This window comes from Tupaia chinensis, unplaced genomic scaffold (genome assembly GCF_000334495.1).
Source record: "Tupaia chinensis unplaced genomic scaffold, TupChi_1.0 Scaffold000196_1, whole genome shotgun sequence".
Taxonomy (NCBI): domain Eukaryota; kingdom Metazoa; phylum Chordata; class Mammalia; order Scandentia; family Tupaiidae; genus Tupaia; species Tupaia belangeri.
In genome coordinates this window covers 1,002,249-1,017,721 of record NW_006159671.1, presented here as the reverse complement: position 1 = coordinate 1,017,721, position 15,473 = coordinate 1,002,249, and the positions used below count along the sequence as shown (strand labels likewise).

The following is a 15,473-nucleotide window of genomic DNA, read 5'->3' as shown; positions in this document are numbered from 1 at the left end:
CCTACAAATCCAGCACAGCACTAGAACAGAATAGGTACCTCATAGCTATTTTCTGGTTTCCTATTTTATTTGTGCAGAGAAGCAAATCCACAGCAAATCTATGGTAACTGACTACTGACTGACTACTAAAGAGGAAGCTGGTATTAAACATTAAAAATGAAGCAGGTCCCATAGCACAGTGGTTGTATACTGTACAAAGGAAGCCAGATTCCACCTGGCCAACCCTGGTTTTAATCCCAATCCAGCATTCTAACCCCATTGAGGGGTTCTCACTCTTTTTCTTGTGCATACAGTTCCTCTAGCATTAAAAAGAAAATTAATTAAAATGTATTAAATTACCTAATAATCATTACTTTGGACTCCATAATAGAATGATCTCTGTCTAACTTAACACCCATTACCCATGAAGACTTTGGCATGAGTTTTTCAACAGGGTATTAAAGTCTTGCAATAATCTGGCTTCTACATACTTCTATACCACCACGCTCACTGGCCACAAATTCCCATCCCTTCTTCTGCACACAGTTTTAGGGTTCAACCACTTACCCACATATTTGTCCCTTCTTAAAATTATGGCACCCTCTTTCTTCAATGTTATTTTCCCCATTTCTTCCTGCTCCCCATTCAACCTGTTGAATACCGACTTACTTTTTTTCATGAACAATCACCATTCTTTCTGAAGCCTTTCTTGACTACCACAACCCTTGGTATAACTGACCAGTCTTAACTTCATTTCCTGAATACAAACTTATAATATGATATCTCTGATACTTTATGAAATTAATTTCTCCATACTCCCTACAAGCTTATGTCATCCTTAAACTAAAAATCCTGCACTAGCCACCTTAATATTCAGTGTCAGGTACAGTTCTCACATAAAATAAACACACAATAAATGCTTACTGAAGGGACTAGCAGTTAGAGTAAGGGCTATGGCTCTGGACTCCCACATAGTCTACCACGGTTCACGTCCCGGCCCCGGTGGCTTAAAACTCATGCTGGGCGTGTGTGCGTGCGTGCCCAAGATCCCAAGAGAAGAATGGAGGAGAAGGGATTGTGGCGTGGCCATCACCCCGGGGGGGGTGATTTCTCGCTTTCTGTCTGTCTCTGTCTGTCTGGCGAGCACACACGCCCTATAGCGAAAACCTCTCAAAAAAAAAAAAGTATGTTTACTGAAGGTTGTTACATATAATTGATTAACTTGCTGAATGACCTAAACATGACAGACAGAATGGTTTTATAGGAACAGAGGTATGTGAAAAGAACACTAGTGAGTAGTCCTTAGCATACAGGAAAGCCACTTTGCCCAAAGTAAATTCATTAGCATGCTCCACAGAAATAAGGTCAAAACTATCTGAATGCTTGCATGGAGCTACAGACTCTCAATTCCAAGGCCATTTTGTATAGTCCATTAACTTCAAAGAGATTTTCAAAAGTAAAAAGCATTTTCTTACCTGTGTTCCAGTTCTCGAATGGAGAGTATCACTCCTGAAGTCGATGGCTTCTGCTGTACAGTGGCCAAAAAGGTGAATTCACTCTTATTCCGGAACAGCTGAATTAATTTTTCACTCACATGAGGGGCTGCATGGATCTCTCTTTCTATATCTAGGAGTCGAAAAGAAAGAGCAAGAGAAATAAGAAGACAAGGAAGGAGGAGGAAAATGGGAGCAAATACAGAAGAAAGGTAGGGAACATGAGAAGAAAGAGGAAAACAGATCCATAGTTGAAAATGTCATATCCAGAGGATACAGAACACGCTCTCCACTTTCTCCTCCTGTGAATAGTCTCATTTCAGGCACCATCACTACTTCATATGGTTGCATCCATTCCATGCACAACCTGGAAATGCTCTCTCTGTCACCATGCCCATCTGTCATGTTGACAAGTTTGCAACTGGCCAGACAATGATTTTCTGGCAAGAATTTTGATGGGACACTGAGCAACTCAGTTTGATGCAAACAGATTAGGATGTCGTCAAGTAAGGTGAAAGGCAGTCAGGTAAATGGGGTCCTAAATTCAGACAACTCGGGGTCTCAAGAGACCCAAATGCCACTCGGCAACCTCCGACTTGACTTTTCCCATAGATCTGCTGTGGATTTGCTTCTCCCCACAAATAAGCTAGGAAACCAGTCCCTGCCTTGTACCTAGCAAAGATTTACTAGGACTAACAATGCTAGACAACTCTGCCTTTGCTTGAAGAATAAATACAAGGCATGCTCGTGACCTATAAGCGTGCCTGGAATTTCTCTAAACATGAAGTGAATGACTTTTCTCATGAAATATGTATTAAAGTGGAGGCTAATTTAGCAGGCTTGGAGGTCTATTAGTCCAGCTAATCCTGCTGCTGGACAGGAATCCTTCTCTCTCCAACATCGACATAATGAGAGATATCTATCACTTCATACCCAGACTTGCCCTTGTCCCAATAAACTGGGTGTTATCTCATTATTTTATGCTACATTTCCTGGCATCAGAAAGGGGCACTGAGGGAACAGTCAGAGAAGACTATCCGCGGGGTGATAAATGAACATCAAAGATGCGCTCGGCAGTCTCAGTCTCCTTTCACATCCTGATCCCCTTCTCTGACTATATAAAAATGTTTTGGTTGTTACTCCAGGACTGTGTGAGGAGCCTTTGAAAAATGCAGAACTTCAAAGATTGTGTAGCCCAAGCTGCATCAGAGGCTTGTGTATGGACCTTGAAAATCTCTCCCCAGAGAGTGACTTCTAAAAAAGGAATTCCTGGATTCTTGACCTTGAGGCTCAGTCTTCTCATCTGCAAAATGAGGGGGTGGATTAGGTGCTCTCTCAGAGTCTTTCCAGCTTGGTGGTCTCCATAATTCTACGAATTGCTGCTTCAAGTCCACAGCACAGGAAGAACACCTCGTTTTTTTTCTGGCTGTGAAAGTTAACTATAGATGGCAGAACCAAGACTGGTCCCTGTCATGGAGGCATCCAACCCAAGCAGACCACTGTGCCGTGTAAAACCTACCTGCAGGACACTTTTTTTACCCACAAAAGGGCTGCTTTACTGTTAAGTGACAAGCTGTCAGCTTTTGTCACAGGCTGAAATAGATAGCCACTTCAAATGCTTCTAGAACTTCTACAAAATCCTAGATGAAGACTTTCCAAGATCATTAAAAACCTATTAGATATATGAACAAATCACTTGGTAAACTAGAGAATATTAGCAAATATTTATTAACAGTATTTTCATTAATATTACTACTAGGCAAAGATTCTCATAATAAATGCCACCTGGAGTTTAGTGACAGAAATAAAATGGCGCTTGAAATTACCTTTTTTTTTTCTTTCTCCCTCTTTACTCATCAGTTAGGAATCAAATGATTGGTGATGGCTGCCTCAAGAGATTTCATTACAGGATTCTGAAGCTTGGGCCCAATGAAAAGTGGGCTATGATTGACCAGCAATGCTTGCTCAAGGAAAGAAGTATGAGTATCGTAACAGGAATGTGTGTCTTCAACCTCTCACTCCTCCCTGGGTAGCATCACTCAGGCCCATGCCCAGTGACCTCCCAATTTAAATGGGAACTTTTCTGCGCACAGATATTATCCATTTTCTACTTAACATCATGTGAATATTGAGTAAGAATTTCAAGTTGCATGTGCCCACAATGAAGTTCTAGTTCTCCAAACTCAATTTTCTTCTAGATTTCTAAGTCTTTGCAAATGGAAAAGGATGATCTCATAGAGGGAGAGTTGAAGAATAGCTACTAGAACCTAGGGAGGATTTAGTGGAGGAAGCATAAGTGATGTTGGTTAATGGAAATAAAATAACAGATTAAGAGGAATGACTTCTAGTGTTATAAAATACAGTACAGTGAATATAATTAACAATTAAATAATTCACTATGTATCTCAGAACACTCAAAAAACAGGGTTTGAACATTTCCAACACAAAGTAATGACAAATGGTGGGGATGGTGGGTATGCTAATTATCCTGATTTAATCATTACACATTATATTCTTATACTGAAAAATCACATGTTTTCCACAAATACATATAATTATCACATGTCAATTTTAAACAGGTAATATCCAATTCCTTGAGGAAAAAAATAAAAAACCCTATGAATTGTCCTTGATTCTTCCTATTTTTCCATTCTCCATGTTCAATCTAAGAGTGAGTCATGAAAGCTCCCATGTCTGGAATCTGTCTACTTCTTCCCAACTCTCCTCTTCTGGCTCTCACCTAAACAACAGTCATTGTTCCCCAGATCACCTCTGATAGTTTCCTAACTAGTCTCTGTTACCATACTGCTGCTTCTCCATTCTCTATACCCAGCCATAGTACTTTCTAAATCATAAATCTAAGGCCAGTCCCATGGCCTACTGGTTGAAGGAGCTGGATCCCCACATGGCTGACCATGCAGTTAAAATCCTACAGAAGCAGTGGCTTAAATAAAATAAAATAAAATATAAAAAAAAAACCACAGGCACACATATAAGTGGACTGAAAATCCCAACAGAATGGAGAAATGGAGGAAAAGGAATTGCACCAAGACCACACCCCATTAGAAGGTGCTTTTGCCCTCTTCTTCATCTCCTTCTGGCAAGTGATCTCCTCTGGCAAATTAAAAAGATAAAAATAAACATCTTAAACCCAGATCATTTCGGCCTCCTGCTTAAAATGCTCCAGTGGTTTCTTATAGCGCATAAAATACAATCCAACCCCTGTAGCTTGGCCTGCAGTCACACACGAACTGATGGCTGCCTGCCCCTCTCACCAGATTTCATACTCTCTTCCTCTGTTGCTAGAGGAGCACAGCAAGACCCCTCCCACTCCCATCTTCATGCTCTTCCATCTGCCCATAGTTCTCTCTTCCCACCCGGTCACATGCCTGCCTCCCTGCGCCTCCTTCACATTCAGCTCTCACTGCAAGTGCAGCCCACGGCCATGCTCTCCATTAAGGTCTCTGTTTATTTTCTCCACGTAATTTGTTATAATAAATGTGATACGATGGGTTTATTGTTTCCTTATACGCCCATCACAATCTTGTTTCATGTTTCTTGCTTTCTATTATTGCCTTTCTTTCCCCACTAGACTTGAAGGCACATGCACTTATTCATCATAAAATCCACAGTTCTCGGTGTCTGGTACCAAAGAGTCACCCAGCAACAATTTGTTGAATTAATTAATGTACTTTCCATTTATTTTTCTCATTTGTACTGTTACTTCAAATAACCACATGGTAGTCAATGGCCATAAAACAGGATGGTTCCTTTTGAAAACCCAGGAGATAAATGGGTCATCCTCAAATGCCAGTGGCAGCACATGAAAGAAAATGCGTGGTGCCAATTCAGTCCCCCCTCTTTACAGGACACCCCACCCAACAGGCTGATCCCATCCTACCACGCTTCTGCTCCCCAACCCTCCAAGAAAACTGAGCATTTCTTATGCCGCCTTTTCTCATTTATCTTTATAAATGATTGGCACGCTGAAGTAAAAAGACCCCATTAGCACTCGCTAGAGTGAAATGTAAGAAACATCTATTTTGATACATTGAGACTTTATGTGCATTCTCATTTTCAGAAAAGCCCTTTCAAGTAAATGTTTATCATAACTCAGCTGCTAAAAGAACACATGCGCGTAATCCCACTCTTTCTTACAATACAGAGGCAAAAACACTGGACCAGGTTTCTCGGGCCTGAGACTGCTCTGGATCTTGCAGGTAACTATCTGTGTGACTTTGGATGACACCTTCCTTTGGAAGTCACACTTCACATCTGAAAATGGAGGGGATTGAATTCCATGATCTCCGAGCTCTTTCCTACCCAACCTTCATTTCCGTTCATCACTTTATCCTGCTCTAAGCCACATAGCAAAGAGGATCCTGAGGGTGTTTTCCATTTACAAAACACCCAGCGTCTATAACTTTCTCCTCTGTTGATTTTCCAATTTACCATACGACATGAAGCTGTCGATCACTGAAAAGAGTGATACGTCACCTACTTTGCAGCAGGCTGGCTTTTTTTTCCAGGAGTTGAAAGAGCAATCCATGAAACACAATAATGAGAACCTACAATGAATGCTGTACTTCCATATTCAACCACTATCATTTATGTTTGCCATATTACTTAAGAACATTCAACTCTGCTAGAACATTCGACTCTGCAAGAAAAACAAGAGGTAGATGAAGCTCTTACATTTTAAAAATAGAGCAAGGTAGAAACCTGTGAAGTGTGTTAAAAATAGATCCAATAAAAGGACCATAAGTGTGTTGAACATAGATAAAAAGGACTGAATAAGTGTGCTACTTACAAACAGAATGGGGTGGGAGGACTAAGTCATAATGGACAAGTCGTGCCACCTTCAGATGGCAGCTCTGTCATCCCTAAATCCAGCACCAGTCATTGACATCCATTCGATTCCCATTCTGGTCCCACCTGTACTCTCCCTGAGAAAGAATAATAAAACCCATCACTGCTCACCAAATTAACTGCTACATTACATTACCGCTGTGACCAAAATCGCTTGTCCCTCGGTGTTTCCTATAGTGTAAGCACTTTGGCTCTGGGCACTTCCCATCTGCCAAACCCCCTTTTGAACCTCTCCTTCAGTCTGTAATCTCACCATCATCAGAGAAGCTGAAAAAAGCAGAAAGACCAAATATACCCAAAATGTTTAACTCAAAAATCAGGTGGAGTGGTCCTTTCCCCTGCTTCTGCCTACCCTAAATATGCTAACCTACTCCACCACTTTCTTGCTTCCTCCTGGATATTTTTAATTGATTTAATAAGCCACATAACTCAAGTAAGTGAATTTTGTCTGTGTGGTTTTCCATTTTGTGACCTCTGGGAGTGTATTGGGAGGCCACTTTTACATCAAGCAATTTCCCACACAATTATGTAAGATTAATATTTTACATTTAAAAAGTAAGTTGGGAGAAAGAGTGACATTTCAAATATTCAGACGTTTTACATGAGCTATTGGACCATCAGAAAAGTCATGACATTGGGCCAACAGGTGGCATGGTGGTTAAAGGTGCTGTACTCTCCCACATGGCTGACCACGGTTCAAGTCCCAGACCTGGTGGCTCTTACTCTGGTTCTCTCTCCCTCTCTCTCTGTCGTCGTCTCTCTCTGTCCCTCTTTGGTCAAACTAAAATAAATAAATTTAAATAATTATTTAATAAAAAAGAAGTCATGACGCATTTTTGTGTAGAAAAACAAAGAAAAATACATACTGACTTTTCCAACAGCCTAATAGTTAAGAAGTGTCAATTCAGCAGCCAGGATTAAATGTTTTTTCTTTCCTAGGATGAAAAAGGAAAGGCCTACCTAGTTTCGTTTTGCTTTTGTTTTTGTTTTTTAAGGTTTTTGCCACAGAGCACATACGCTCACCAGAGAAAGACAAAGACAGTGAAAGGGAAAGCAAAAAAGTCACCCCCTTCCCCCCAGGACAGTCACAATCCCTTTTCCTCCTGGGATCTTGGGTGCACATGCACTCGGCATGATTTTTCAAGCTGCCAGGTCAGGTACTTGGATTGTAGTTGGCCACGCAGTTGGCACCTCGGGGCCAGCAGGTGCCATAAGGTTATGTTCCTTGACTCCCATGTAGTGGACCATGGTTCTAATCCCAGACCCAATGGCTTAAAACTCATGCTGGGCACATGTGCGTGCATGCCCAATGTCCTGAGAGGAGAATGGGGGAGAACGGATTGCGGCATGGCCATCCATCCTGGGGGGATGACTTCTCACTTTCTGTCTCTCTGGTGAGTGCACGTTTCGCATAGCATGACATCTGCTGGCCCTCGACCTAGTCATTTTTAAAGACTCCAAATGCTAATGTGATGAAAAACACAGAAGAAAAGTGTTGGCAGGAGAGTGGAGAAGAAAGCAAATAATGGTATTTCACTCTCTCCTTTGCCTAGTATAAGCAACCATCTTTTTCCCTGTTCCCTGGCCTAACAGGGTGAGGATGGTGGTAGGTTTCAGCGTCAACACAGAGCTGAGCTTCTTCTGTGCCAGGCACTGTGCTGGACACAGGAGAAACCACAGTACAAGCACAGTTTCTGCCCTGGAGGATAGATACAAAAGCAAATCAATTTCTGCAAACCACAGATTACGGCAGTGCCCAAAAGGCAGAGGCAGCCCAAAGAATGACATCACAGAAGATGTAGCATTGAACCTGACTCTACGAAGATAAGCTCTTATTTACCAGGCAGGAGAGGGGGAGAAGACATTCATTGCAGGATCACTGTGCAGACGTGAGCGCCCACATGTTTGTACCAGTCTGTGTTTTTCTTTCTCTGCAAGCATCTCTCTCACTGAAAGTCCAGCAGAGAACACATCTACTCAGCCTAATATCAGAGGGAATTCTCAGGCCCCCGACTGGCCAAGGGCACCAGATCAGAACAAAGCAGAGCAACAGGCAAAAATCCCCCTAGGGCCCCAGCTGAGGATGGGTGAACGGAGGTGGCAAAAGCAGCAGCACTTAGAAACATGGAAAAACAAACACACCAGGGCAGTCTGCTTCAGCCCTGATTGATGGAGAATTCAGGCAATGTTTTAAAGTAATTACACGGAGAATCTCAAAACCTGGCAAACTTCTGTTACAGACACAGCACGTCTTCCTAGCTTCAGTCCCACATAAACTTGTGGTTAAGACAGGCTTCAAAAGGTAAGGCAACACTTGATAATTTGAAATGGCAGTTGGCTTTTCATTTTTGAGTGCAGAGAAAATTTGCCAGTTCAGAACTACCAACTATCCACGGGGCCATTTCTACAGTGGGAGAGAGGGAGGTACGTGTCCCACTGTTAGGGCTTGTGGCCCTTCTTTGATAATGTCAGATGTTATTGATCAAAGCAACTTTAAAAGAACCAGAAATCACAAGCAGAAAGTATCTGAGATACCTAGAGACTCCCAGTTCATGGACAAGGGATTTTCGTCCCCACTAACAAACTCATGATAACATTCCATTAAAGCCTCCATTAGCTCCAGAAGCTAGAATGATACAAACCAAACATGTCTGGCTTATTTTGAAGCCCAGTGCAGGGTTAAGGCTCCACTCACATCAAAGCACTTAATTACCTTAGGAGTAAGCATTATTGGGACCAGCAGTTAGCTTAATGGCTATGTCGCTGGACTCCTATGTAGTCAACCACAGTTCGAGTCCCAGACCCCGTGGCTTAAACTCACGCTGGGCGCGTGTGCGTGCATACCCAAGATCCTGAGAGGAGAAGGGATTGCAGTGTGGCCATCCCCACTGGGGGGGGATTTCTCGCTTTCTGTCTCTCTGTCTTTGTCTTTCCGGCTAGCGCACATGCCCTATAGCAAAAACCTCTCAACAACAACAACAAAAAAAGCATTATTATTATTATTATTATTCCTACTTTACAGATGAGAAAACTAAGGCTTTAGGAATTGAGATAATGTTCTAAGGGCTTTGGCTAGAATTCCGGCCTGACAAACTACTTCCTTAAGCCACACTCTTAACTATGAGACACGTGTTGTTCCTCAGTACATACGGGCTCAGAGCCTGATGTATGTGGAAAAGGGAAAAACCACCCTGGTCGGCCCAGTGCCTGGCACTCTGTGTTCACTCAGGAAACCTACTGAATAAGTAAATGAACCATTTTTGCGTACAGCCCTTTTGAGCTAAATACCAACTTCCCTCCATTTTACAGATGAATAAACTAAGGCACAGAGAAGTTTCATGGCTTGCTCAAGGTCACATGGCAAGTGAGTGGAGACAGAATTGACTCTTGCCCCAGAATCATCGACCACGATGTTCTGTGGCATTCTTCTGGTGCCCCCTTTTATTTTTAAATATGCTAGAAGGAAAGTGCACTCACTAGAGAAGAACAGAGGGGCAAAGGAGGAGGAGAAAGCACACCTCAATGGGGCATGGTTATGCCACAATCCTTCCTTCTCCATTTCTCCATTCTATCAGGATTTGGGGCACACATGCACATGTGCCTAGGGTGTTTCTCAAGTTGTTGGTTTTGGGACTCAAACCACGGTCACCCATGGTTTTCAGCTCCATTAACCACCAGCCCCAGGGAAGACCCATTTTTTTATCCTGTCTCCTTTCCTCTCTCTCACCCTCCTGCACCGCAATCTCATTTCCCTTCTTCCCAAGGTCATGTTCCTCCCACCTTGACAGAGTCCCATCTGCAGCCACCACTCCTTTCCCTTTGGGTACCAGCTTCATCGTTTCTCTTTCAGGTGAGCCCTCTCTGACCACCTCAGACTGGAACCAGTTCCAGGTACCTATGTATTATCTTCAGTTTACTCATCACAATCATTAATGTGTTATGTATATGATCATGTATGTGAATAACCATTTTATTAATGGCTATCTTGCTCACTAGACTGCTAATTCCAGGAGGAATTATCTCCCATCGTATGCCCCCCACCCAGGAAGTGCCCAGTACATGGTAGTTTCAACTGTGAGGCTTGAACACAGCAGTCTCAACTGCTTGCTGCATTAGTAAAGTATGTCTTGATTCCAAAGTCTGGAACACGAAATAAGAAAGGAGTTTTACCAAAGACACTCAACTATAACCCCAACCTGTTATGGAAAAGTACATTAAAATAATGAGCGGTCGAAGGAGTAGTAAATACTGCTGAGCATCCCCATCTCCTCCATCAGGGGACTAAACCAAAGGAATGCTACCACACAAGGTATTAATCCATTTTTTTTTTATAATTACTATGTGACTTAATCAGGAGAGATTCTGGTGCCTCCATAATTTTACTAATTAGATAGGCACTGGAAGGCAGCTGAGCTCTTCTTACAAGCGTTTGACAATACCAAGAAGAAAATCAACACATCCCCTCTATCACTAAGAAATTAACAACCTGCAACCACACCTCCTTTTTAGACTTCCTCTCCATGCTGCCACTGCAACCCACCAGCCGTCAAGTCTCCCCCCTCAGCTCCATCCCTCCACCCCATCTCAGTTGGAAGCCTGGGAATAAAGAGAAAGGTAAAGTATGAATGCCAGCTCTATCTGAATCATAACACAGGAGAACAAAAAGGAAAAGATGGGTGAAAAATTTTTTGTGATATGATTAAGATATCATTGTTTAACAAAAAGAAAAAAGAAAACCTATGCAACAGTAGGGAATGGTTAAGTACATAGGGTATATATACACCCAATGGAAAACAATATATGTTAACCTAATAGAACCAAAGGTATTAAGATAGGAAACATCTACACAATACTGTCAAACAGGTACACAATTGTATTTATAACATCCTATCAAGTATACATGAAATTTACTTCTTGGTACCAGCACATGGCATAATAGTTACATCACAGGACCCCCACTTAGTCAACCGTAGTTTGAATCTCGGACCTGGTGGCTTAAAACTCATTCAGGGCATGTGTGTGTGTGCATACTCAAAATCCCAAGAGGAGAATGAAGGAGGGATTGCAGTGTGGTCATCCCCCATAGGGGGAGTGATTTCTCACTTTCTGTATTTGTTTCTCTGGTGAGCACATGTGCCCTATAGCAAAAACCTCTCAAAAAAAAAAAAAATTCATGATTCATAGCAGACAGAAATGTCCTTCAATCAGAATGTTAGCATTTGGAAACAAATATGGATAAAAATATTTCCTCTCTCCATCTATATGAATTTTCTAAAGCTCTGACAGTTAAGAAAAAAAAACAATTTTATGCTAAAATGTAAGAGCACATTAGAGAAACAAGAAAGTGGGACCAACAGATGGCATAATGGTTACATCCTAGACTCAGGTAGTTGACGGTGGTTCGAGTCCCAGACCCAGCGGCTTAAACACACACTGGGCATGCGTGCATGCATGCATGCCCAAAGTCCTAAGAGGAGAAGAGACTACGGTGTGATCATACCGCCCCTCTGGGAGCAGGGGGTGGGGGGTTGGAGGTGATTTCTTGCTTTCTGTCTATCCCTCTGTCTCTCTGATGAGAGCATGCACCTTCAGCTTCCTCTCCATGCTGCCACTGCAACCCACCAGCCGTCAAGTCTCCCCCCTCAGCTCCATCCCTCCACCCCATCTCAGTTGGAAGCCTGGGAATAAAGAGAAAGGTAAAGTATGAATGCCAGCTCTATCTGAATCATAACACAGGAGAACAAAAAGGAAAAGATGGGTGAAAAATTTTTTGTGATATGATTAAGATATCATTGTTTAACAAAAAGAAAAAAGAAAACCTATGCAACAGTAGGGAATGGTTAAGTACATAGGGTATATATACACCCAATGGAAAACAATATATGTTAACCTAATAGAACCAAAGGTATTAAGATAGGAAACATCTACACAATACTGTCAAACAGGTACACAATTGTATTTATAACATCCTATCAAGTATACATGAAATTTACTTCTTGGTACCAGCACATGGCATAATAGTTACATCACAGGACCCCCACTTAGTCAACCGTAGTTTGAATCTCGGACCTGGTGGCTTAAAACTCATTCAGGGCATGTGTGTGTGTGCATACTCAAAATCCCAAGAGGAGAATGAAGGAGGGATTGCAGTGTGGTCATCCCCCATAGGGGGAGTGATTTCTCACTTTCTGTATTTGTTTCTCTGGTGAGCACATGTGCCCTATAGCAAAAACCTCTCAAAAAAAAAAAAAATTCATGATTCATAGCAGACAGAAATGTCCTTCAATCAGAATGTTAGCATTTGGAAACAAATATGGATAAAAATATTTCCTCTCTCCATCTATATGAATTTTCTAAAGCTCTGACAGTTAAGAAAAAAAAACAATTTTATGCTAAAATGTAAGAGCACATTAGAGAAACAAGAAAGTGGGACCAACAGATGGCATAATGGTTACATCCTAGACTCAGGTAGTTGACGGTGGTTCGAGTCCCAGACCCAGCGGCTTAAACACACACTGGGCATGCGTGCATGCATGCATGCCCAAAGTCCTAAGAGGAGAAGAGACTACGGTGTGATCATACCGCCCCTCTGGGAGCAGGGGGTGGGGGGTTGGAGGTGATTTCTTGCTTTCTGTCTATCCCTCTGTCTCTCTGATGAGAGCATGCACCTTCAGCAAAAATCTCTCTTTAAAAGAAAAAAAAAAAAAAAAACAAGAATGGCTTCCTATCAAAGAAGAAAGTAAGTACCATCTCTTTGCTTTCCATCACATCATCATGTACCCTTAAATCGGGAGACAACAGACTTTCTCCCCAGCCAACATCAACCAAGCCTTGATTCTCATGGAATATTCCTCTCCTTCCTTCCCGGAGGGAACTGTCAGTTCCCAGAATGGCCTGCCAGGACCTTCCAGAAAACATGACTTCCAGCTCTCTTTGACTGGAAGGCAGGCCTATGCTTATGGCAGATCATGATGACGGCATTGAGGATTTGGCAACCACTGACAGTCAAGCCTCCTCAGGTGTTTGAATCCACACTGCCTGTCAAGAGTCAGAGCCCCAAGGGTGTTCCTCGGACACAGTGTAAGGAACTGCATGCACAAAAGGCTGCTGGATGCAAGCGAGAATGTTGTTCCCAGCAAGAAGGCATCTCCAGGTTCTCACTTTTACAAAAAGAAAGAAAATAAGGACAGTTTTTGTCCCTGCCGTTTACCAACTAGCCATCCATCCACCCATTCATTCTTTACTTTAAAACCTGTAACCAAGCACTGCTTTGAACTAGGCATTACAGAAGCAAAACTGACAAAGACACATTTTTCTATCCACAAGGGGCTAGGAGTCTGGTAATAAAGACACAAACATAAGTGAACGGGTACTGCTCTGTTCTACAGTTCAGAGATGCAAGGCAAGTGGACGTTCTCAGGAGGCATCACCAATTTGGAATAACCTAGAGCAGGGCCAGAGTGTGCCTCGTCAGGAACATGATCTTCCAGTCAAAGGGCAGGGTAGGAGAATGGTTAAGAGCTTGGACTCTAGAGCCTGACCGTTTATTCAGGTTCCAGCTTCACTTCTCATCAGATGTGTGACTTTGGGCGTTACCCTCACCATGCCTCAGCATCCTCACCTGCAAAATGGGGATAAAATTGCATCTATCCCATGGAGATAATATGAAGATAAAAAGCAACGAGTACACGTAAAACTCTTAAAACAGTATCTATCACCTTAGGAAGCATGCAGCACATTCGTGTATTTGGAAGGCAGTTGGGGCAGACCTGGGTCCTTTAGGATGGGTGGGTATGAAGCTATGCCAGCAACCACCATGCCATGAGAGCCTGGGTGCTGCCGTGGGGCTGAAGTCAAGGCCAAGTTGGGACAGGCAGGTGAGCAAGGCTACCAGCCATGCTTGGAGGTATGGTTAATGGTCGGTTCCACCTCCGTTAAAGTAAAAACCAGAGTTGGGCAGAACCTGGGAGCTTCTGGCCCCTTCAGTCTAGGTCTAGGTCCAGCCTGCCAACATCTACACATTTTTTTCTCTTTGCCAGATGTTGAGCTAAGGACTTGATATGCAGTAATATAATCCTCACAGCAGCCTAGTAGTGTTGGAACTGCTATCTCCACTTTCTAGATGAGGTACAGAGACTTCAGCAGTGTCCTACTGAGTAGTCAAGCTGGAATTCAAATTCAGATTTAGCTGATGCCAAACACAACCCACCACCCCCTCTCCCCATCTATCATCGCAAACCAGTGTTTAAATCCCAGCTCTGCCCAGTACCCACTGTGAGAAAAGAAAACTCGGTTTCTTGGGACCAGCGGTTGGCATGGTGGTTAAGGTGCTGGACACTCCCACACGGCCGATCATGATTCGAGTCCCAGACCTGGCGGCTTGCTTTCTCGCTTTCTCTCTCACTCGCTCTCGCTCACGCTCTCTCTCTCTCTCTCTCTCTCATCAAATTAAATAAATGAATGAATAAAAGTAAATAAATATTAAAAAAAAAAAAGAAAACTCAGTTTCTTTCCTTTACCCTAGTGTTGCCTGCTCTGTAACACCCACGTTTTTGGACTCAGGAACAAATAAATGAAAGTTAATAGAAAGTGCCCTGTGACTGGTATGCCCTAAGGACATCTCTGATAAAGGCAAAGAAGGCCAAGAAGTCTATACTTTAAAGTCTAAACTTCAAAAAGTCCCAAGTAGGTTTGTGCACATGACCACAGTTCGTATTCAGAATAACCACTGGCTGATGTCAATAGCCTTGTTCGGGAATCTCTGGTCACAGACGTGACCTGCTCAAGATCTCACCTGTAGCAAGTAGCAGCGAAGTGTCTGCTGACCCCAACTTTGCGGCTCTTTCTGTACATTTCTGCAAGGCTTCCATACTCCTCAGACAAGAGATCATGTTATGCCTTCTCCACTCTACTACAATGCCAGGTCTCCCCCACCAAGGGAGCATCCCTTCTCCAAGAGCCTATACTGCTCCACGTATTGAAGGTACCATCTCTAGGCTGCTTTATAAGTTTGGAGCCATGGGCTGGCCTGGTTAGAATTCATTCCCTTTGTACACAGTCCTAATTCTCAAACATAAAAGAGATATTTGAAATGCTGTGCTGGCCTTGACCTTGCCACATCTACGCCGATTC

The 15,473-nt window shown here is 42.8% G+C and overlaps 1 protein-coding gene across 1 annotated transcript in view; it reads right to left on the bottom strand.

Annotated features, from left to right (window-relative positions):
• Window positions 1-15,473, bottom strand: part of NELL1 (neural EGFL like 1) — a gene marked incomplete in the record, with an annotated part of 909,119 nt that overhangs the window by 827,034 nt on the left and 66,612 nt on the right. Inside the window, 1 exon segment of the mRNA XM_027771205.1 lies at window positions 1,455-1,605. Within this exon segment, the coding sequence (XP_027627006.1) occupies window positions 1,455-1,605 (151 nt within the window).